The sequence below is a fragment of the Ostrea edulis genome, chromosome 2, assembly GCF_947568905.1.
Source record: "Ostrea edulis chromosome 2, xbOstEdul1.1, whole genome shotgun sequence".
Classification (NCBI taxonomy): domain Eukaryota; kingdom Metazoa; phylum Mollusca; class Bivalvia; order Ostreida; family Ostreidae; genus Ostrea; species Ostrea edulis.
Window position 1 is genome coordinate 26,834,982 of NC_079165.1, and position 25,918 is coordinate 26,860,899.

The 25,918-nt window shown below is 36.8% G+C and overlaps 1 protein-coding gene across 2 annotated transcripts in view; it reads left to right on the top strand.

Moving 5' to 3' along the window:
* LOC125680284 (transcription factor SPT20 homolog) overlaps positions 1–25,918 on the top strand; it is a 40,764-nt gene that overhangs the window by 13,192 nt on the left and 1,654 nt on the right. The window contains exons 8-23 of one of the 2 annotated variants that reach the window (XM_056156542.1): positions 2,071–2,178; positions 2,648–2,841; positions 6,665–6,812; positions 7,802–7,858; positions 8,187–8,243; positions 9,930–10,087; positions 11,331–11,363; positions 12,428–12,638; positions 15,340–15,424; positions 15,547–15,655; positions 16,010–16,059; positions 16,873–17,055; positions 18,050–18,286; positions 20,949–21,049; positions 22,243–22,372; positions 24,677–24,822. In XM_056156542.1, the coding sequence (XP_056012517.1) occupies positions 2,071–2,178; positions 2,648–2,841; positions 6,665–6,812; positions 7,802–7,858; positions 8,187–8,243; positions 9,930–10,087; positions 11,331–11,363; positions 12,428–12,638; positions 15,340–15,424; positions 15,547–15,655; positions 16,010–16,059; positions 16,873–17,055; positions 18,050–18,286; positions 20,949–21,049; positions 22,243–22,372; positions 24,677–24,822 (2,007 nt within the window). The remainder of the gene's footprint in view (positions 1–2,070; positions 2,179–2,647; positions 2,842–6,664; positions 6,813–7,801; positions 7,859–8,186; positions 8,244–9,929; positions 10,088–11,330; positions 11,364–12,427; positions 12,639–15,339; positions 15,425–15,546; positions 15,656–16,009; positions 16,060–16,872; positions 17,056–18,049; positions 18,287–20,948; positions 21,050–22,242; positions 22,373–24,676; positions 24,823–25,918) is intronic. The other variant, XM_056156543.1, reaches the window with a different exon arrangement.

Here is a 25,918-nt window from a genome sequence, read left to right on the forward strand (position 1 = left end):
GGATGATCTGATCAGCATCGGTACACTTATCATAACGGCTCGCGTGGACGATCTGATAAGCATTGGTACACTTACCATAACGACTCGCGTGGATGATCTGATCAGCATCGGTACACTTATCATAACGGTTCACGTGGACGATCTGATCAGCATCTCTTTGATTGTTGATACCTTTGTTATAAGGGCTCGCATGGACGATATTGATTAATCTATCAGCATCTCTTTGGTCGTCGTGTTGATACCTTTCTTATAAGGGCTGACATGGACGATATTGAAGCCCTCTCATACGAAGGCTGTTTGATATGTAATGTGTATTGTACCACAGCGCGATAACGCTTTGCATGATTTTGTGGATGATGATTTTTTTTAATAGCTCTATTCAATACCTTTCCAATGGTATAAACACCAGCCTTCAGCTCCAAATAGTTTTAAACTTATAGTCATTTCAATGGAGCCAGTCGTTGACCACTGTTTTAAGGTAGTACTCTACATCGTCATAATGGCTGACTTCCTTTAAAAACATGGATGACAAAATCGATATCAGCAATATTTGACTTTTCCTTTTCCGTTTAAATACCTAGCTGAGTAGCTCAGTAGGTTAGAATACCGACTGCTGAACTGTAGGTCACAGGTTCGAGTCCAGCAGGGGTTTTAATTTTTTTTTCAGATTACCTTCTACTAAAACTGTATTTTTGACAAAATAAAGTAAATTTGAAAATTTTCAACTTCAAAATATTGTTGTACATATCCTCCACTTTTCATCTACATCAAATTTCTCTGGTGTAGCATACCTCCTTAAAAATGGTTGGGAACGGGTTGAGAATATTGAAGAAATTGGAGCTTATATGAGAGTTCGTACAAAACTCGGTCATTCGGTAACGCAGATTTTTACTGAATTGGGGGAAGTTTATGAGTCTGATAAGGTATCTTATGTGACAGTTTGTAGGTGGAGAAAGAAATTTCTGACTGGCACAGAGTCCGTCAAAATGCAGCAAAATCTGACCAACCTGTGACCAAATGTCAGAGAAATAATTGAAAGTGATGGCAGATACATGATTCGAGATATTTCCAAAGCTGTTGGCATATCGCTATTGTGGGTGCATTTCATTTTGAAGCGTATTTTGAAAGTATGAAAGATTTCTGCCAGGTGGATACCACATATATTGACAGATGACCAAAAACTGGTACGAGTACAAACTGTTAAGCAATTGCTCTAAATGTTTCCCAAATTCAATCAAATCAAAGACAATTTGCAAACATTGTTACTGGTGACGAAACATGGGTTCACTATTTTGAACCAGTTAGAAAAATTGGAAACAAAATATGGCTAACTAAACATGGTAGAAGGCCTGTGACGCATTTCAGAAATGGATTCAGAAATTGAAATTATGTTTTTCGAACCACGGTGAATACTTTGAAGGGATGTAATGTTCATTTCATTATTTGAGTCGAATGCTTTTGAGATATCGTACAATACACATTACATATCGAACAGCCCTCGTAATTACTATAATCATGCAGTTCTTTGATTGTTGATACAACTGTAAATTTGGCCTTCAATGCATCTTTGTGAGGTGATATCACAGATATTATTCAACCTAAAGACATTATAATGAATTTTTAAGTGATGACAGTCAAAGGCAGACAAATGCTTAGGTAATGAGGTCAAAGGTCAAGTAAAGACTCCATACAGGGTCATTCTAAGACTTGACCCATTGACCCAGAAATCTTGACTTCACATTTTTGGTTGAGGCAGCCTCTTTGCTCCCTATAAATATGTACATGATTTGCCTGTTGGGAATGTAGAAGATTCGTAAAGATTTCACTATTTTTGGGTGGTTTTTGTCTTCACCTCAAGGGGATATGGACCGAGAAATCCCCCCCCCCCCCTCCCATACGATGATTCATGCTAGTATTGGTGAAATGGCTTTGTAAATCGTGGGAAGTTGAAAGTGCTCAGATGTTAACAAAGAATGATTTCAGTGACTTAGTGACCTGATACCCATCATGATATGTATATCAAAATTAACCCTGTTGATATTCCTAACATGTTGGTTTCTCCGATTCCAGATGAATGTTTTCTACAGCGGCTGTGTCATTCTAGAGGTCAGGGATTACCGTCGCTCCATCACTGGTTCCTACGACACTCAGTACGTGCTTCTGAAGCCCACTCCCCAGGTAGGTATCTAGTTTGTTTCCGAGTTCGGTTTTATTTCAGATAAAAGACAGAGTTTATTGTGGATGTCTGCAGAATTAGCAGACACTTCTTTATAGTGTTTACCATGGTATTCTTTTAAAGAAATTTCGTTATACTTAACTTAACAACTTGTAACCTTGAACTTGCTTAAACTTGACTTTTGATCAAAATTTCTAAAACTTTTATATTAGTATTAACTTTCTAAACATGAGATGAGGCTTTCCATGTGTGTGTTTTCTTCATTGTTATCAGCAAGACCATTGGACTGTATACCCGGCCTGATGGTGTACTTTACCAAAAAATAAATATCGTGGTTTTATTGATTTTTACGTGCATCAAATATTATGGATTTATCAAAAGATGCATTTTCTTACAAATTTTGCAGAAAGCTACTCTTCATCTTTTCTTTATGAGCAAATGAATTTCTACCAGTCTGAGATTTTATTTCAGTCCCTTCTATCAGACATGTACAACATCATAAATGACGGACATCGCTGGACACAAGAGGATCAGTTTGCACTGGAGAGTCAGTTGCTATTGGCAACAGAGGAGCCCCTGTGTCTTGACCCCTCTCCCTCTGTTTTTCTGGTCAACAACAAACTCCAGTACGAACAGAAGAGTCTCAGTAACCCCATGCTCAAACGGTCAGTATTCAAAGGTTCCTCAGTAACCCCTTTCTCAAACGGTCAGTATTCAAAGGTCCCTCGGTAACCCCTTGCTCAAACAGTCAGTATTCAAAGGTTCCTCAGTAACCCCTTGCTCAAACGGTCAGTTTTTGATCACGATATATTTTGCAACATTTTTTTTTAATATTATTTTGGCTTATTGTTTTTATAGATGGAAACCTAATAAATGGTTGTGGACATACTGTACTTGATATTGTAGAAGAAATTGACAACTCACACTAAACATGTTTTTATACGACTGCGCTAAATGTCCGCCTGCACTATATGTCCGACTGACTGCACTACGTCAGTGTCCGGTACTGACCAATTTTTTCCCAATAATTCGGAGTCGGGGTGGGATTTAGACACCTAAAACCACCACCCCCTCTTCTTTTCTTTTTTTTTTTTTTACACTGAACATTATTCCCCCCCCCCCCTAATGTACATAAAGATCACAGGCAACTGTGATGTATTGACACTGCTTACCCCCCCCCCCCCTTCTGAATTTTTTTTGCAGTTAAAATAACTCTGAAATATGTTGATGATTCCTTGCCAATCTCTAAAGCTTACATAAAGGATATTATCACCGAAAAAAATCGGGGGGGGGGGGGGGGGGGGGGGGAGCTAGTAGTGTCCATACTTCAGGTACCTGTGATAAAGATGCATTGGAAATTTTTTGACACATCAATATTCAACTTGACACACACACACCCTCACACACACATTCACACACATGTTGCATACCTGGTGTTAGAAATATTTCTCTATTTCTCTTATTACATGTATCATCAAAGAATCTACTCTGAAAATTATCATATATTTATCATTAACCAGTCGGAATACGCCGGTTTCGAGATATGGCCGAGTTATTTCCCTTTGAGAACTCTCGTACATAGTAAGGCGCGAAAGAATTTGTTTACACGCGGGAGTGGGACAGATATTCATCACAGTGTAAGTGAATGTACTCAGTAAATTTCTTATACGCTGTTTGATAACCCGAATTCAACTGATACACAAACTAAGTAAGTGATAAGTATTTAGGGAGTAATTAAATACATAGAATTCTTATCCTATCACGTTATTTCGCTGGTCATAAGTACCATATCCAAGATATTTCTTGCAAATATGACATTGTTTGTATGTTTCCACTTCGGTAAAACATTTCTTTCGATAGCATTTTGTATTTCCCACATTTACATATTTAAAGAGAAGCCGCTTTTTTAACATACATTTCATCTTCTTTCTCGTTGGCTGTATATCCACTCTGTCCCACTTAGGCATTCAAAGTTCCACTAAATGCACCTCCTATACAGAAGAGTTCGTATCTCGAAACTGGCGTATTATCTGGAATCAATTCGGAATAAATAGGATCTTGATCAATCTTCTTGTTCATCCTCCGATGGAAATTGCTAATATCACTAGCATTTGCATTGATTATGGGTTCAAAGTGATATCCTTGTAAAACAAACTCCGGTCCCTCATCCAACCAACCAACCACCCTCACCACCCCCAGTTGCAAAATAAATCGTCTATGGGGCTTGATTTTGTTTTGATTCACAAATCATATGTTGATTCACAAATCATATGACATCACAAGTTTATGGAATCAGAAACAATAATCAGGAAACAATTTTCTATTCCTAGTACCTTTTTTGGGGAGCATGTAGTTGCTGTAGTGTCCGTCCATCTGAGCTCATATCTCCTAAACCTCATCAGAAATTGATATGATTCTCCACAAATGTTCTTTGAGACAAGGAGTTTTGGATGAAGGTATCTCAAGGTCATCTATTTTGGTAAGGTCAAGGTCACTTTGGACAAATCAATGTTCCTAATTTCAACATATTTTGATCCTGAATTGATCATATACATGTATCACACAAATAAGTAAAAGGCAAATGACTTTCAGATGAAGGTCACTCAAACTCATTTTGCAAAGGTCAATGTCACTTGGAGCATAATTTATGCCTTTCATATGAAAAAATGCTTCATTTCAATAATATTTCAACAGTTATTCATCATTGTGCAATAACTTTTGGACAGAGGTCACTCAAGGGCATTTTGTAAAGGTCAAGGTCATTCAGAACATAAGCCATATAAAACCATATTTCAACAGTTATTGATCATTGTGCAAACAATTTTTGAACAAATGTCATTAAAGGTCATTTTTGAAAAGTCAAGATCACTCCGGACATATAAAAGTTCCTTATTTCGACATTTTATTTAACCATGAATTGATCATACATGTATATCACACAAATAAGTAATAGTCAAATAACTTTTGGATGAGGATCATTCTAAATCATTTTGCAAAGGTCAAGGTCATTTATCTAACATATGCCTAATATGAAATACTTTATTTCAATAACAATTCCATCAGTTGTTCATCATTGTGTGAATGACTTCTGGACAGAAGTCACTCAAGGTCATTCTTTAAAGGTCAAGGTCATTTAGAACATAAGCCTCATGTTTGAAAAACCTTATTTCAACAATATTTCAACATTTATTGATCATTGTGCAAACAACTTTTTAATAAAGGGCCAAGGTCACTCAGAATCTACATCTTATATGTGAAAAAATGTTCATTTGAGCAGTATTTTAAGTTTTTCATCATTGTGTAAATGACTTTTGGACAAAGGTCACTTGAGATCATTTTTGAAAGGTCAAGGTCACTCAAATTGGGCTTTTATGTGAAAAAAGGCCTATCTTTCAAAAAAATTTCATGTTAAAGCCTGCGATCATAAGTCTCAGCACCAAACATTTGCTTTACAAGTAAAAACCAACTCTTTATCAAGTCATTCATCAAGTGAAGTACAATCAAACCTCATTATCTCAAATTTGATAGGACCGAGAAAAAACTTTGAGATATCTGAGAAATCAAGATATCTAGGGTAAGATACTGAAACAATAAGTGGTTGGGACTTTCGAATCACTTCGACATATCAATGGTATTTGAGATATTGGTGTTCGAGATAATGAAGTTCAACTGCAGTTCATTGGTAACATGCACTTCGGGGAGCATCCATCAGTTTGTTCGTGGAACCATTTCACCGTTTTTAACCTTTGCTATAAAATATCCTTCAGATTCAAGTTTGCTTATCAATGAAGGGTCATACCCATTTCCAAGGGGAGATAATAGAGAAATAGTAGAACTGGAGTGTGATACACGATTTTCAATTTCATGCCAGTATTCCTTGAGACAGGATCTTTCTTTACACATTACTACTATACTGACCGTTGTTCTCTGACCTACTTTGGAGAAAAAAATGTGTCAATGATTATTTTGAGACTATTGAGGCAGAACGTCTGTGTGTTCTATTTTGAACAAGATTTATCCAATGACTCAATGCATTTGGCTTTTTCTCCTTGGTTAGGACCTCTGTTGTTTACAGATTTGGAGTATAGTTGAATGAAATTATCATAGACCAGAAATAAAAGATTGTAGGGGTGGAGTAGGGGTGGACATTGTTTATTTCTTTGTTGTCTTTCTGTTCATAACTTTAATCTTGGTGACTACTACATTGTATTCAAGATAAAGACTTCTTGTTGAATTGAAAGGTCAAGGTCAAACATATGTAAAGGTCAAGGTCTGTAAGTCAAAATTTGCATTGGTTCAAAATATGTTCCTTATGCTTTTTTTCTCCCTTGTCCACCCGGTTTACATGAACCTAGTGTGTGTCCAGTATTTTCTGAAGTAAATAATTCTAACTGGATTTTACAAGTAGTACAAAATGAGTTATTTGTAGGAAACAGAAAAATAATGTTTCAAGTCAAAGCTACCAATACATTATATTCATTCATTCAGGTCAGCAAGGCGTTACAACCAGGCTGCTCTAAACAGGAAGAGGAAATTGGCCAGTGCAGCCGCACCAAAGGAACTGAAGCTGCACGACTTCATTCATAAAAAGAAGCCAAAATCAAATCCTCCAGTCAACCTCCGAGTTGGAAAACCGGTGAGTTTGTTCATAGCACCGAATGGAAAACCGGTGAGTTTGTTCATAGCACCGAATGGAAAACCGGTGAGTTTGTTCATAGCAACGAATGGAAAACCGGTGAGTTTGTTCATAGCAACGAATGGAAAACCGGTGAGTTTGTTTAAGGCACCGAATTAGAGAATGATATGATGCTTGCTTAAAGTTAACAAGGATTCAAATAGATCTGAATCTTTATTCAGTAAGTAACTTTGTAAATCAATGCTAGAAATATGATGTTGAATGTACAATTTTTGATATCTTTTCTTTTCTTAGACCTTTATTCAAGGTCATGTGGACGGACTGCACGATAATGAGTCTCTGATGTCAAATTGATGCACTAATCAAGGGTTTCAAATTATACACAAAGGATGCATATACTCTTAAGAAATAAATAAAATTTTTGAAAGTATATGAGGGTATGAACCGTAACACTTCATGCTGGCTTACTTCATTAAATGTGTTACTGCTTCATGAAAAGTATGCCAGCATGAAGCGTTGTGTACCCTATACCCTCATGTATTTCCAAAAATAGTTTTTATATTTACATTCTGCTTTCATTTCTGTCAGAATTCCCAGCCGTTAAATTAAATGTACTACTGTTACAATAGATTCCTTATTTTACACAAGTACATGTACTTAATATGGCAAAATAACTTGTATACGTCAAATCACGAATATTCGCATGTCGTCTGTTAATCAAGAGTTCTAACATGTATTTTCGCAACATAAAATTAAAAGCTAATAATTTTATTTTGGCGAGTGATGCCTCTCACCATTATACATTCCTCACGTATAATTAGGAACCTACAGTATGTTTATCGAGATTCAGACGTGCATCGTTCACAGCAGTAGTGTATTCATTAGGAAATAATCAAAGGCAAAAAACACGCGAAATTGTCAATAGTTTGAAATGTATCGTAACCTTAATCAAAGATTTTATAAGGAAGTTTTAATTGCTTTACTTTCAGCATGTGGACATGTGGAAACAGAAACCGCTCCAGTTGTCTGCCCCTGAATCGGTGGAGGTAAACACTCTAACAAGGCTATGATAAAAATATTCTGTTTGCTGCAAGTGAACGTTCTGAATGACAAAAATGGAATGTCTGGGTATTTTGTCAGAGGGAACACGTTCATAGAGAATTTTGTCATACATTTCCAACATGTAGTGCAAATTATTGACCCGCAGATTAGGCGGCCTGCATCTTTAATTTGTTCAGTATTTTGTTTAATGGTTACTGAAGTTTTGCATAATGTTTAATTGAATATTTATGTGATTTTTAGGATGATAACACTTAAATTTGGTCTTGTACAAGTTGTGCATCAAAGAGATTATAAATATCATTTAAATTTCAGGTGGCCAAGTTTGCGACAGTTATACCAGCTTCAGACCCAGGGTCTGATAACTCATTTGTAAGTACTATACAGTATTTTTGTCTGATAACTCATTTGTAAGTATTATACAGCAGGGTCTGATAACTCATTTGTAAGTATTATACAGTATTTTTGTCTGATAACTCATTTGTAAGTATTATACAGTATTTTTGTCTGATAACTCATTTGTAAGTATTATACAGTATTTTTGTCTGATAACTCATTTGTAAGTATTATACAGTATTTTTGTCTGATAACTCATTTGTAAGTATTATACAGTATTGGTCTGATAACTCATTTGTAAGTATTATACAGTATTTTTGTCTGATAACTCATTTGTAAGTATTATACAGTATTTTTGTCTGATAACTCATTTGTAAGTATTATACAGTATTGGTCTGATAACTCATTTGTAAGTATTATACAGTATTTTTGTCTGATAACTCATTTGTAAGTATTATACAGTATTTTTGTCTGATAACTCATTTGTAAGTATTATACAGTATTTTTGTCTGTTTACACTCGTATCTGTTATAGCTAGCTAAAATGAATAGGCAGATTAAACACATCTAAAGTGGTATTGCAAAATGTTAAGGGTCTTCGTTCGTCTCCAAGATTTCACCGTAAACATATTAGGCCAAAATAAAATATCTGTGTGTTTCCTATTTCACCCCCCAAATAATTGGCAGGTACTGTAGGTAAAGCATTTTATTTTATTAAAACATATTATTTGAAATCTTAGTTTTTCAAGACAGGTCTATATACATTACAAATGCTTTTCACACATTTTGAAGATCAATAGTAGTTTTAAAAATGTAAATCAGAAACTCGAATGCAAAAAGAAAAAAATCCAAATTCTTGATTTTTATTTTCTTTTATATTCATGTATATCATCAATAAAATATATTTGGGGTCAGCAGCAAAATTGTAGATAGGGTTCGGAAACTGGAAACACTCATATATTTTATTTTGGCCATGTATGAAATATACAGGGTCCAGTTGCACAAAGGTTAATTAACTTTAACTAACAGTTAACTTCCCTTTAACTCTTACATTTACATAGTGTTAACTAGATGTTAACTTTCATGTCAACTTAACTCATCTTCATGCAACTGGGTCCAGATGACATTTTGAAAAAGAAAATAAGGTAACCTGAGTTAACTCATATGTTCCGATTGATTGCATTTGGCTCTTGAGAAACCAATAATTTGTACTGTCCTTTGTGAACTGGAAACTCCAGAGAAACCAATAATTTGTACTGTCCTTCGTGAACAGGAAACTCTTGAGAAACCAATAATTTGTACTGTCCTTTGTGAACAGAAAACGCTTGAGAAACCAATAATTTGTACTATCCTTTGTGAACAGGAAACTCTTGAGAAACCAATAATTTGTACTGTCCTTTGTGAACTGGAAACTCCAGAGCAACCAATAATTTGTACTGTCCATTGTGAACAGGAAACTCTTGAGAAACCAATAATTTGTACTGTCCTTTGTGAACAGGAAACTCTTGAGAAACCAATAATTTGTACTGTCCTTTGTGAACAGGAAACTTTTGAGAAACCAATAATTTGTACTGTCCTTCGTGAACAGGAAACTCCTGAGAAACCAATAATTTGTACTGTCCTTTGTGAACAGGAAACTGTTGAGAAACCAATAATTTGTACTGTCCTTTGTGAACAGGAAACTCTTGAGAAACCAATAATTTGTACTGTCCTTTGTGAACAGGAAACTGTTGAAGAGATCACATTAGAACGGGATGTGAGCACAGAGAAGAAAATTCTGGCCAAACTGACCATCCAGAAACGGAAATCGGAGGATGAGTTTTACGGAGAGCTATATCTGGACCATGACTACCGGGAGGGCAGTGTTGGCACCTCCTGCACGTATGTAACTTTTATATGACATATCTCCTGGGTTTTTTTTTTATGACATACATGTACCTGGTGTTCTTCTGTATATGACATATCTCATGTTTTTCATTATGTCATACCTGATATTTTTCTTTATATGATATACCTGGTCCCAAGACTATAAACTGAGAATAAACTTAAGTCTAAATTTTGATTACTTATATCTGAAGATTTATCTAGCACAGATGTTTAAAAACTGCAGATTTGTAAAAAAAAAATTCAATTGCAAACACATATTGAAAATTTTATTTGTTTATGAAAATTGTTTCAAAAGTTAGTTGGATTTGTTAGACTTAATTCTATTCTCAGTTTATGGTCTTGAGGCGTGTTAATAGCTCACATGAGATGAAAGCTCAAGTGAGCTTTTCTGGTCACATTTTGTTCGGCGTCAGTCCATCTGTAAACTTTTATCATTTTTGACTTCTTCTCCAGAACCACAGGGCTAATTTCAGCCAAACTTAACACAGAGCATGGTTTGGTAAAGAGGATTCAAGTTTTGTTTAAATGAGGGACCATGCCTTTTTTGAAGTGGAGATAATTAAGAATTGATAGTAAAAATTTTGTAGCATGTTTGAAAGGGGAGATAATCAAGAAAATGCAAAAATAGGTTGGGGTCATTTAAAAATCTTCTCAAGAACCACTAGGTCAGAAAAATTGAAACTTACATGAAAGCTTCCTGACATAGTGGAGATTCAAGTTCGTTTAAATCGTGGTCCCCCAAGGATAGGGTGGGACCACAAGGGAGAGGGTGGTGGTGGTCAAAGTTTTCCATGGTGACATATAGGATTAATCTTTAAAAATCTTCTTCTCAAGAACAACAGGGCCAAGATTACTCATATTCATATGCAAGCATTCCCAGGTAGAGCAGATTCAAGTTTGTTTAAATTGTGGTCTCTAGGAATAGGATGAGGCCACAATAGGGGATCAAAGTTTTACATGGGAATATATAGAGAAAATCTTCTCAATAACAACAGGGTCATGGTAGTAGTATTAATATGCAAGCATTCCCAGGTAGTGTAGACGGAAGTTTGTTCAAATCATGACCCCTGGGGGGTAGGATGGGAATGCAATAGGGGATTGAAATTTTATATACAAATATTTAGGGAAAATCTTTAAAAATCTTTTTCTCAAGTTTTTTTCTTTAATTCATTTCTTAATCGAAGAAGTAGGTGTATACATTAAAGATCATAACTTGCACTGTTTGTTGTTTTTACAGGTTTTTATTGGGTACAAGAATTCTGGTCGACAAGTAAGTAAACCTTTGTATTGATCTCAGACATTGTTGACCTATGAAACTGTACATGTCAGTAGTAATAATTCGGATGGCACAGATTGGTCATTGGTATTTACATGAAATTTACCTGAAATATCACCTTACACCAGTATATTTTAACAACAATTCTTCATGTGCAATCTATCACAAACTTGATAAAAAGGAGAGAAAAAGGAGAGATGGATACTGCTTATACTGTAAACCAACTTTTATTCATGACGACTTATTTTCAGTGATGAACTGGTTCACGACAACTAATTTTCACGACAGCTAATTTTCATGACAGCTAATTTTCACGACTTAGATTATCTTAAGCAACTACAAGACACTTTAATGGACTGGTTCGTGGCAAGAAATATTTGCGATAATTAGATTCTTGCAAAAAAGTCCACTTTCTGTAAGGATGGTTTACAGTAGATGATTTAGTTTATACAGACAAAGGGTTTTCGTTGAGTCCACTTTCTGTAAGGTTGGATATGGTCAGTTTTACACATATACATGTACATCGACCACAGCTAAATGGTGAACGACAGTGGCTGCAAGACTGAATTGACATTTAACCCCGTAAAACATAAGGCTAGAATTGTCCCCTATCTGATATTTCATTGATAGATAGCAGACAGGTACGCTTGTTTTCAAATCCTGCTCGTAGGTGGCTGTTATCCGGAAACACAAAAACAGAAATTCAACTGGTGACAAAAAATTGCTGCAGCTTATCTGTGGAAGTCACATTCCGTTCTTTTAAGACTTGCTAGTAAGATAGGGTTAGAGCTGATCTGGAATATTGTAAACAGAGAGGGTCAGATCTGATGACATAAAATATCTTGTAGAGATCTTCATTAGTTCAATAATTGGATCATTGATTATTTTAATTTTTACGGATGTTAATGAAAGACTTTTTCGTGCAGATACCTTGAGCAGTTTTTACAGATGTTTTTGACTTTCTTGAGGAATTTTTACAAATGTTTATGAACGACTTTTTGGAAAGGTACCTTGAGCAGTTTTTACAGATGTTTATGAATCATGACTTTTCTGTACAGATACCTTGAGCAGTTTAAGGAGATATTTACTGAGGAAGGACGAAGGGCAGTGAAGATTACGACACAGAAACCTGGACAGCCCCCGAACGTAGAGTACACCCAGACCTCCCAAACTCCCACCACTCCCGGGATTGGGCCAGCGGGACCCCAGGGGATTCTCAGTGCACATGCCCCAGCTCTGACTGCCGCAATCAAGGGACAGTTTACACAGGTATATTCCTACACACCCCGGCTCTGACAGCCGCAATCACAGGACAGTTTACACAGGTATATATCCCTACACGCCCTGCCTCTGACTGCCGCAATCATGGGACAGTTTACACAGGTATATTCCTACACACCCCGGCCCTGACTGCCGCAATCAAGGGACAGTTTACACAGGTATATCCCTACACACCCCGGCCCTGACTGCCGCAATCACGTGACAGTTTACACAGGTATATCCCTACATGCCTCGGCTCTGACTGCTGCAATCAAGGGACAGTTTACTCAGGTATATCCCTACATGCCTCGGCTCTGACTGCCCCAATCACGGGACAGTTTACACAGGTATATATCCCTACACACCCCTGCTCTGACTGACGCAATCATGGGACAGTTTACACAGGTATATATCCCTACACGCCCCGCCTCTGACTGCTGTAATCACGGGACAGTTTACATGGGTATATCCCTACACGCCCCGGTCCTGACTGCCGCAATCACGGGACAGTTTACACAGGTATATATCCCTACATGCCTCGGCCCTGACTGCCACAATCAAAGGACACAGGTATATCCCTATCCAAGAAAAAGGAATCTTTAAACTGCAGTTAGTTAAGTACTAAGAATTAACGCCTTTATTCTGCATTCTGTAATATAAATTACAATTTTATAAGAATGTATGAAAGCTATGCTGTACTTGTATCTTCTATTACGGACACATGAACAGGTCATTAGGATGCTACCGTAGAAGCAGATTTTTAGAGAGGATTTAATTTTGTAATTATTAGCAAGAGTGATGAGATCGCTAAAATTGAATATCGCTAAGAATTTTTTCCATGTCAGAGGAAATAGTTACCATTCCTGCTAAAATTAGCTTTTGCTAGATATGTAGACCCATTTTATGGAGAAATTGTTAAATTTGTGTCTCTCTGAAAATTCCACTTATACAGTATTTTAATTTTTCCCATTTCAAAAGTTTCTAATATGGTAGTATACCATAATCCACTGATAAATCGGTGACCCCTTTTACAAGGAATTATTTTAGGAATTTGACATTGACCTTGTGATAAGTCGGACTGAATTTCTTATCTTCTCATTATCTATTTTCTAGCAAGAGTTGTGTTTCTTTGTTTTATATATTTTCTGAGCTATTTATTGCCTCATGTTAAATATGCTGAATAAGTAAGAAAATAATTTGTTTTATGGTTGTATGTTATTAATTATTTTCAGTTTTAGTGTTTTTGGCATGGTCATTGGAACTATAATTGCACTACATAGAACTTGAATATTTATGAAAAAAATTCAATTATGAGATGCTCAGTTATCAAGCTATCAGTATTCAGTCAAAGTCCGAGCAATTCGTCCCGTAAAGCCTGGTCATATTTGTAATAGATAATGAGTATCCGTATCACTGCAGGTGCCCCGCCCCATTAATAGTTTGATAATAACCATACTGTAGTTTATTTGTAATAAATAACGAGTATCCATATTGCTGCAGGTGCCCCGCCCATTAATAGTTTGATAATAACCATGTGGTCTGTGTATGTCTAATGGCATAGAACCCCCTTTTAATGAATATTACAGGTAAATTTATAGTAAATAAATGTATCCTTGCTGCAGATTTTAATATTTAGTGCACTGTTTTGGTACATTGATTCAGAAAATACCGATGTACATTACAAATTTGAATTGTTCCTTGTAAAATGTTCTCAAAAATGCTTTAATATATTGACTTTAATCAACATATCAAATGACGAATTTGATGTATTTTCATTAATAACATCACAGTGGTGACTACTCTGTAGTGTTGTTTTGTTGTGTTAACTGTTAGCCTCGTTTCCCATTAAACTGACATTAACGCTCCATGTCACAGGAAACATAAAAATTCTCTGAATGACGATATGCATGTTGGAAAATTCAATGTCAACATTCATTTATTCAAATTTATCAACAACAAAAAAAGACTACGCGTCATCTATGTCACAGATTCGGATGACTGACATATTCATGTATAATCACACAATTTCAAAGTAAAGCGTTCTGAAATGTAAATGTTTTTCTCATTTAAAAATGATCTTTTATAAATTAAACATTGTGACACTCAATATTCATTTCTATTTATATTTCCCAACGTACTATTTGTAGCAGCGTAACGTTAACATTATGAATGTAGGGGTGTCTGGGTAGCGTAGAGGTAGTGCTCTCACTTCTCACCGCTGAGACCCGAGTTCAAGTTCGATCCCCGTGATCGGCACTGGTCGTATGTGAGAGGGTATGGTGGTCGCCCGCTCAGACATGTGAGTTTCCTCTGGGCACTCCGGTTCTCCCACAAAATGACCCCCTAGCACAAACATCCATGCATCAAAGGACCCCATTGGAAATAAGCGTTCGAGCTTTCATAGGTTATCCTTGGTATTTATGTATGTATGTTTGTATGTATGTATATATCGAATAAACATTTATTTATTTATTTTATTTTATGTAGTTCGGGTTGAGGTAAACAAATCAGGATATTTTGGAAATTCTTGGGATAAAAGATGTGATAAAAAGAATCTCCCTTGGTTTGTGGTTTGATATGATTATTATCCAACTGCGTTGTGTGCAAGGATCGGGGATAGAAAACAACACACAACTTGTTGGATAATAATCATACCCATCCACAATCCATGGGAGATCCTATATTTATGATTAGCCTTGATTCTCAACAGGCTGATCTGTCCACCACTTCCTCCTCGGGACTGACCGCCAAGAGAAATGTCCCAATTCAGCTCTCTCTTACCTTGGCTCCTGTGGGTAAGTTGGCAATTTTGAAGAATTCTAAAAAAACATCCTGATGTTTTGAAAGTGGAGCAATGAGCAGAGAATAACATTAAAGCTGGACTTGTCAACTTAATAATTATTTTTGTATATTCAAGCTCAAGGTGCCCAACCCACTGCAAACCAGCTGCAGCTGAACATCCAGAAATCTCAGCCACAGCAGGTGGGACTGAGAGGGAAGCCATTGTCACAAGTCGCAGGGCAAAGGTAGGGAGCTGTCAGTGTTACAGGATACAGGGTTTTCATTGGTTACACAGGTAGGGAGAAGTCATTGTTGCAGTACAAAGATATGGAGAAATCATTATCAAAAAACAAACTTAAGGTAGAGAGAAGTCATTGTCACTAGGCACAGGGGAGGAATCATTGTGGCTAAGTATGAAACGAAACAATATGTTGAAATCATTTTCACAGAACTTTAGATTGTCCACTGCCGATTTAGAGTGACCGATGCTGATTTAGATTGTCCACTGCCGATTTAGAGTGACCGATGCTGATTGATAGTTGTCCATTTAATTTGTGTCAGTACAAAAAAGTAATATACCATTGTTATTTTATATGTAGGGTATCCTCTTCCACTCCAAGTCCAGCCACTACACCCACATCTGTCCCAAGTAAGTAAACAGTCGACATGTCTTTTACAAAGTGTGACCCTCACATTAACAGTCGACATGTCTTTTACAAAGTGTGACCCTCACATTAACAGTCGACATGTCTTTTACAAAGTGTGACTCTCACATTAACAGTCGACATGTCTTTTACAAAGTGTGACCCTCACATTAACAGTCGACATGTCTTTTACAAAGTGTGACTCTCACATTAACAGTCGACATGTCTTCTACAAAGTGTGACTCTCACATTAACAGTCGACATGTCTTTTACAAAGTGTGACTCTCACATTAACAGTCGACATGTCTTCTACAAAGTGTGACCCTCACATTAACAGTCGACATGTCTTTTACAAAGTGTGACTCTCACATTAACAGTCGACATGTCTTCTACAAAGTGTGACCCTCACATTAACAGTCGACATGTCTTTTACAAAGTGTGACCCTCACATTAACAGTCGACATGTCTTTTACAAAGTGTGACCCTCACATTAACAGTCGACATGTCTTTTACAAAGTGTGACTCTCACATTAACAGTCGACATGTCTTCTACAAAGTGTGACCCTCACATTAACAGTCGACATGTCTTCTACAAAGTGTGACCCTCACATTAACAGTCGACATGTCTTCTACAAAGTGTGACTCTCACATTTTTCACCTATTGCCTCTTGATGAATATGAAAGAAGGAAAAGAAGCAAAAATTTATATTCTATCAACAAGCATTGCCCTCGTTCTCTTTTTCTTAGCCATGTGCAAATATAAAATTTTAAAACGGTATATAACCCTTTATTTACATGTGTGTTACTGTTCTTTGCAGTTCAGGGACAGTTATTTTCTCCGAGTCTGGTTCCCTCCCCCGTTTCATCACAGAACAGTAAAGGAATGACCAGTTTATCCTCGCCTCCAGTTAGTGTTCCTAGCAGGAAGTCATCAACAGAGGGCACCACTGTGCAGCAGATCAATCAGGGGATCCCACAGGGAAATATCACATTTGTACAGAGTAAAGAAACTATAGAATTACATCATGTCTGAACTGAGTGAAAACTGCAGAGTTGATAATGATAGATTGAAAGTGATAAATAAAAATATCTAATTTTCTAAGATCCACAAAAGCAATTTGACCTTTTGCAATCTTCATCTCTGTGTAGCTGTCATCCCTCTTTTGGGCCTATTCCTTCCCTTGTCCTTATCTTCTCTTCAGAAACTTTGGAACTAACTTCAGTTAAGTTAGATCTATAGCGTCATGTAGGTGGAAGTAGTCTCAAAACTTGCAAACAAATGAAGACATTGGGTTTGGATATTATATAAGAAAGCAACTGTTTCTTCACCAAGTTTGATAAAAGCCTAGAAAAGAAACAAACAAAAAAAACCCCCAAAAAACACAACAACAACCAAAAAAGACCTACTAAGAAGCAATGAATTTGGTGCATCAATTAAAACTGATAACATCTTGATATTCTTTGCCTAAAAAAATTTTTTTTTGCCCTTTAACCTTGTGAACTGCAGTGCCCTGCTGGTAGATGTGTATTAGTGCATCATATAAAATTCATATAGAATAGTCCAGCACAGTTATTGCAGTTCATATTGCCATGTTCACTTTAGAAAAACATTGTTTACTACATACTGTACATGTAGACTTGCATTCAAATCAAAATCCTAGATCATTTATTGTATTATTTGTTATTGGATTAACTTCATTTTGAATCATAGCAAAGCTTTACCAACATAACATTAAGTGCTAGGGACAAAGAACTTTGATTCATTACAAACATATTTGCAGATTGTGTAATTTTTTTAGTTTTAGAATTCCTAAAGGTCTGGAATCTTGCTAGGTTTTATAATCCTGAAATTTGATAATACAAATATTGAAGTACCCAATACCATTGTTCAATTATGTCTCTAAATAAATATCATGTCAGTGTAATAGATAAAAAGTCTTTATAATGAAGTACAAATGTACTAAAGTTAAGTTAGTGACTTGATTTGACTTTTAGACACAGATTGTAGTTCCAGCACCCAGAGTGGTCAACAACAAAACATAGCGAACATCAACATCACCAACATTGGACTGCCCCCCAACATCAACATCCAGAACCTGAGTGGACTTCCAGGGGTCAACATCGCCAACCTCCAGAGTCTGCAGAACATGCAGGTGTCCCTGACCGGAGTCTCCATGCCTGGGGGCGGGATAGCTGTCCCTGTCCCCATCAGCCTCATCAACACCAACTCAGGTAAGTCACGTCATCAATAGTTCTCTGTGCCCTAGGGTAGTAAAACTGTTGCTGTCCCCATCAGATTCATCAACACCAACTCTGGTAAATGAAAACATGAATAGATCTACGATCAGAGGTGAATCACACCACCGATCTCTGTCATAATCACCAACATCAATTAAAATTAGTCACATCACTAATCATCCACACCAACTGTCACACCACAGATCTATGTCACAGTGACATCATTAATCATCCACACCAACTGTCACACCACAGATCACTGTCACAGTGACATCACTAATCATCGACACCAACTGTCACACCACAGATCTCTGTCACAGTGACATCACTAATCATCCACACCAACTGTCACACCACAGATCACTGTCACAGTGACATCACTAATCATCCACACCAACTGTTACACCACAGATCACTGTCACAGTGACATCACTAATCATCCACACCAACTGTCACATCACTAATCATCCACACCAACTGTTACATCACTAATCATCCACACCAACTGTCACACCACAGATCTATGTCACAGTGACATCACTAATCATCCACACCAACTGTTACATCACTAATCATCCACACCAACTGTCACACCACAGATCTATGTCACAGTGACATCACTAATCATCCACACCAACTGTCACATCACTAATCATCCACACCAACTGTCACACCACAGATCTATGTCACAGTGACATCACTAATCATCCACACCAACTGTTACACCACAGATCTCTGTCACAGTGACATCACTAATCATCCACACCAACTGTCACACCACAGATCACTGTCACAGTGACATCACTAATCATCCACACCAACTGTCACACCACAGATCTCTGTCACAGTCACGAACATCACTTCCAGTAAGTCGCACCACAGATCTCTGTCACAGTCACGAACATCACTTCCAGTAAGTCACACCACGCAATGTGTCAGGGCATCATCCACACCAACTGTCACACCACAGATCACTGTCACAGTGACATCACTAATCATCCACACCAACTGTCACACCACAGATCTCTGTCACAGTCACGAACATCACTTCCAGTAAGTCACACCACAGATCTCTGTCACAGTCACGAACATCACTTCCAGTAAGTCACGCCACGCAATGTGTCAGGGCATCATCCACACCAACTGTCCACTACCAATAGATCCATGCTTTAGTTGATGATGTTTGTAGAATCCCAATGAATATGAATGCCTGGAATTATGGGGTATATACAGTTTACTCTAGATGTATTGAAATTCAGGACACTGACCTGAATTATTCATTATATTCAAAGTTCGATATAACCAATGTTGAACTGTATAATGTTTTTGTGGATTTATTTTTACTTCTACATGTATATAACAGATAGTTTAATATAAGTGACTTCAATATAACAGATAGTTCAATATAAAAGACTTCAATATAACAAATAGTTTAATATAAGTGACTTCAATAGAACAGATAGTTCGATAAAAGTGACTTCAATGTAAAAAAAATAGTTTAATATAAGTGACTTCAATATAACAGATAGTTTAATATAAAAGACTTCAATATAACAAATAGTTTAATATAAGTGACTTCAATATAACAGATAGTTCAATATAAGCAACTTCAATATAACAGATTTATTTCTACTTCATTATAACAGATAGTTCAGTATAGGTGACTTCAGTATAACAGATAGTTCAGTATAGGTGACTTCAGTATAACAGATAGTTCAGTATAGGTGACTTCAGTATAACAGATAGTTCAGTATAGGTGACTTCATTATAACAGATAGTTCAGTATAGGTGACTTCAGTATAACAGATAGTTCAGTATAGGTGACTTCAGTATAACAGATAGTTCAGGATAGGTGACTTCAGTATAACAGATAGTTCAGTATAGGTGACTTCAATCTAAGTGGAGTAGACTGTATTATTTTTAGATGTCTCTTTATTTATTATCACCACCACTGCTAGATCCCTGCCTCTATTTTGTAATCTCTATGTACCATCACCACTAGCAGATCGGTGGGTGTATGTGATGTTTACTAGATCCATGTCTATTTTATTATCAATTTATGCAAAAGTCAATGGACTGTTGTTTTGGGAGGTTTTATCTAGTAAAATTCGGGTCAAGTAGGTTTAAGGAAAAAAATTCCAGAAACGGGATCTAGTGTCGGATGAAAAAATGAGCACCAGTTGCCATATTTCTCCATCTTACTGCTTTAAATGATAAGATTTTGTGAATTTGCGTGAATTGAATGTTTTCTCTTATATGTAGTTAAGTACTTATCTTGGTATAAGATGTGCTTTGCTATCATAATCCGTATTTGAATCAAACATTATAATTCTTCTAAATTGGAACTATGCAGAAGTGACCACTCGTGAAATATAAATTGAAATACACAGACAGTTAGGTAAACACTTGCTTGGTCTGGTAAAATTTACATTGTCACCAGATCATTTGATGTCCTGTATAAATTGTAGACATTGGCGTAGACTATTATTACCTTGACCTGATTTGTTGACAGGTGTGATACGGAATTAGAACATCGTTGTTAGTGTATGTAGACTATTATTACCTTGACCCGATTTGTTGACAGGTGTGATATGGAATTAGAACATCGTTGTTAGTGTATGTAGACTATTATTACCTTGACCCGATTTGTTGACAGGTGTGATACAGAACCAGAACGTCTTTGTCAGCTCTCTCCCCAGTGGTTCGCTATCCTCCACCACCACTGGATCCGTGCCAGTCTCTGTGAGTAGAAAACTTGTACGTATGCATGGCAACCCGATGTCAACACTTTAACAGTGTCTGTGATTGCATGGTAATTGTGGTAACAAGGTCATATTGCACCCTGTGTGATGTCATATTGGGCTCTGTTTGATGTCATATTGGACTCTGTGTGAGGTCATATTGCACCTTGTGTGATGTCACATTTGGGCTCTATTTCATGTTATTTCTGTGGTAGAAAAGATAAGAAATAATGTTTTACAAATCGTTAGGTTATATTTTGCATGTAGTGAAATCGAGACAGTAATTATATCAATGTTGTTAAAACGTTTTAAAGCTTGAGAAAGGTATAATTTGTTGAAATCTGACTTTCAAAAAAATATAAGAATTTTCCAATAATATTGCTCTTTTGATGTGAATGATTTGATTTGGAAATGTACGCTGTTATGTTGTTTTGTCTGTTAAATTTTAATGTATAAGGAATGTAGAGCATGTTTATTTAATGTGTGAACTGCTGATGTTAGAAATCACTGCTTCAGACTTGATGCATGAATTCAACTGTTAAAAGAACAGAACGAAAAAAGAAATCATTGTTAAATCAGTCAGATGACAATAATAATATTATATTGTAATTACAGAGTCTTTAATCTGACAACAATCATTTATATTGTAATTACAGATTCTTTAATCTGACAACAATCAGTCATTTTGTAATTACAACATTGTGATTTTGCTCAGACTGGAGTTTGAATTTTGTTATAGTGGTATTTTGATGTTGGCTATTCTGTACTGTGGTGCTGAGTTTGAATTTTGTTATAGTGGTATTTTGATGTTGGCTACTCTACTGTGGTGCAGAGTTTGAATTTTGGTATAGTGGTATTTTGATGTTGGCTATTCTGTACTGTGGTGCTGAGTTTGAATTTTGGTATAGTGGTATTTTGATGATGGCTATTCTGTACTGTGGTGCTGAGTTTGAATTTTGGTATAGTGGTATTTTGATGTTGGCTATTCTGTACTGTGGTGCTGAGTTTGTCTGTGTGTCCATCCTGCTTTGCCTGCACAGCTACAAAATGTGTGGTGTGTGTTAAATGAACCATAGGAGATGTGGATACCCTGTGATCTATTCAATATTACAGATAACAGGCAATTGTTGCATAGTAGCGCTGCCATATTTTCCTAAGATATACTTTAACTTACTGAAGGAGCATTAATTTTATCTTTTGAATTTACAGACTTCGTCTTCAGTTGGTTCTGCACCAACTCTGGTAACCATGGTGACATCAATGCCAACAACCATCACAACTTCATCAGTCACATCATCATCGTCATCATCATTGTCATCGCCTGGCGTTGTTACATCAGGTAAACTTTTAATTCAGAATGAAGAAAATATTATATAAACACAGTATGTGAACAATCATGTCTGATTATAAATTTCTGTCTGGAAGATGTCATGTTTGGTATGTTACTATTCCAGTTCTGTCAGGAGGTTGCCGTGTTTGGTATGTTACTTTTACAGTTCTGTCCGGAATATGCCATGTTTGGTATGTTACTATTTCAGTTCTGTCTGGAGGATGCCGTGTTTGGTATGTTACTATTCCAGTTCTGTCTGGAGGATGCCGTGTTTGGTATGTTACTATTCCAGTTTTGTCTGGAGGTTGCCGTGTTTGGTATGTTACTATTCCAGTTCTGTCTGGATGATGCTGTGTTTGATTCCTTACTATTCCAGTTCTATCTGGAGGATGTCGTGTTTGGTATGTTACTATTCCAGTTCTGTCTGGAGAATGCCGTGTTTAGTTCCTTACTATTCCAGTTCTGTCTGGAGGATGCCGTGTTTGGTTCCTTACTATTCAAGTTCTGTCTGGAGGATGCTGTGTTTGGTATGTTACTATTCCAGTTCTGTCTGGAGGATGCCGTTTTTGGTATGTTACTATTCCAGTTTTGTCTGGAGGATGCCGTGTTTGGTATGTTACTATTCCAGTTCTGTCTGGAGGATGCCGTGTTTGGTATGTTACTATTCCAGTTCTGTCTGGAGGTTGCCGTGTTTGGTATGTTACTATTCCAGTTCTGTCTGGATGATGCTGTGTTTGATTCCTTACTATTCCAGTTCTATCTGGAGGATGTCGTGTTTGGTATGTTACTATTCCAGTTCTGTCTGGAGAATGCCGTGTTAGTTCCTTACTATTCCAGTTCTGTCTGGAGGATGCCGTGTTTGGTTCCTTACTATTCAAGTTCTGTCTGGAGGATGCTGTGTTTGGTATGTTACTATTCCAGTTCTGTCTGGAGGATGCCGTTTTTGGTATGTTACTATTCCAGTTTTGTCTGGAGGTTGCCGTGTTTGGTATGTTACTATTCCAGTTCTGTCTGGATGATGCTGTGTTTGATTCCTTACTATTCCAGTTCTATCTGGAGGATGTCGTGTTTGGTATGTTACTATTCCAGTTCTGTCTGGAGGATGCCGTGTTTGGTATGTTACTTTTACAGTTCTGTCCGGAATATGCCATGTTTGGTATGTTACTATTCCAGTTCTGTCTGGAGGTTGCTGTGTTTGGTATGTTACTATTCCAGTTCTGTCTGGAGGATGTCATGTTTGGTCCTTACTATTCCAGTTCTGTCTGGAGGTTGCCGTGTTTGGTATGTTACTATTCCAGTTCTGTCTGGATGATGCCATGTTTGGTTCCTTACTATTCCAGTTCTGTCTGGAGGATGTCGTGTTTGGTTTGTTACTTTTACAGTTCTGTCAAAAGGATGCCGTGTTTGGTTCGTTACTTTTCCGGATCTGTCGGGAGGATGCCGTATCCATTACTATTCCAGTTCTGTCTGGGATAGAGTTGTACCTTTTCCAAATCTTTCATCTGCTGTGACACTAAGGGATTACTGTGTCTGTCATCTGACCAGGGGTGTGACCAGGAGTGTGAACAGTCCTGAATCTACGCTACATGAGGATGCTTGCTGATTGATTTTACGTAATTCAGAAATTTAAAAAGAAATCACATATTTTAAAGAACCACAAAAATGCATTATGTCAGATTACTTTGCAAACATCCCCAGTAGTTTAGACTCATGTTTGTTTGAATTTACGCCATGATCCCCAGGGCTGGACAGGACCATCAAAGGCATTCAGAAATTGTAAAAAATTTCTTAAGAACCACTATGATGCAAATTGTCAAATTGATCTACAGGCATTGTCATCTAGTGTAGATTCAATGTTGTGAACTCTTCTTGTACTGTTGATTTATGTGTGTTCAAACCATCTTTTAATTCTGATATGTTTATGCCTTTTGCTGATATCTACATTCTGTTTTGATGCCTGACAATTCAACATCACTATCTGACAATTCAACATGATCATCTGACAGGTCAACATAATCATTTGACAAATTGATATAATCATCTGACAAGTCGATCTGGCAAGTTTTCATGATTAACTGACAAGTCAACATAATCATCTGACCTAAATATTATTATCAATGCTTCTTGATACAATATTTTGGTGTTATATTTTACAGAATCAGTGTCTGACTATATATTATTATCAATGTCTCTTTGTACAAACATTTAATACAATATTTTGTTGTTATATTTGACAGAATCAGTGTCTGACTATATATTATTATCAATGTCTCTTTGTACAAACATTTAATACAGTATTTTGGTGTACTACAGAGTCTGCTTCTAACCCTAGTACGGTTATTACTGCCTCAGGAGGATTGTTATCTCCAATCATTGGATTAGCTCCCTTTGTACAGGGAGGGGTTAAATCTCAAGCAGGGTCCAGCATCAGACAGCCCTCATCTGTTCCTCTCCTACAGGTAAACTAGAAATCTACAGATAATCTCTAAATCTGCAGGTAAAGTCATCATCTACAGAATGTAGAGAAATACATTTTTAGCTACTACTATTCAAGCATGCTTTTTTTTTTTTAGCTCAAGGGAGCTTTTCTGATCGAAATTTGTCCTTTGTCTGTCGTTGTCATTAGCGGCGGCGTCGTAAACTTTTCACATTTTCAACTTCTTCTCAAGAACCGCTGGGCCAATTTCAACCAAACTTGCCACAAAGCATTCTTGGGTGAAGGGCTTTCAAGTTTGTTCAAATGAAGGACCATGTCCCTTTCAAAAAGGAGATAATCACAAAACTGCAAAAATAGGTTGGGATCATTTAAAAATCTTCTTCTCAAGAACCACAGGCCAGAAAAGTTGAAATTTACCTGAAAGCTTCCTGACATAGTGCAGATTCAAGTTTGTTCAAATCATGGCCCCTGGGGGTTGGATGGGGCCACAATTGGGGATCAAAGTTTTACATACTAATATATAAAATAAATCTTTAAAAATCTTCTTCTCAAGAACCACTGAGCCAGAAAAGCTGAGTTTTACATGAAATCTTCCTGACATAATGCATATTCAAGTTTGTTCAAATCATGGCCCCTGGAGGTTGGATGGGGCCACAATAGGGGATCAAAGTTTTACATACAAATATATAGGAAAAATCTTTAAAAATCTTCTTCTCAAGAAACACTGAGCCAGAAAAGCTGAAATTTACATAAAAGCTTTCTGACATATTTCAGATTTCAGTTTGTTAAAATCATGGCCCCCCAGGGGTAGGATGGGGTCACAAGGAGGGATCAAAGCTTTGCATACAAATAAATCTCAGCTTTTCTGGCTCTGACAGTGGTTCTTGAGAAGAAGATTTTTAAAGATTTTTCCTATATATTTGTATGTAAAACTTTGATCCCCTATTGTGGCCCCATCCAACCCCCGGGGGCCATGATTTTAACAATTTAGAATCTGCACTACCTAATAAAGCTTATCTATAAATTTCATCTTTTCTGGCCCAGTGGTTCTTGAGAAGAAGATTTTTTAATGACCCTACTCTATTTTTACCTTTTCTTGATTATTTCCCCATGGAAGG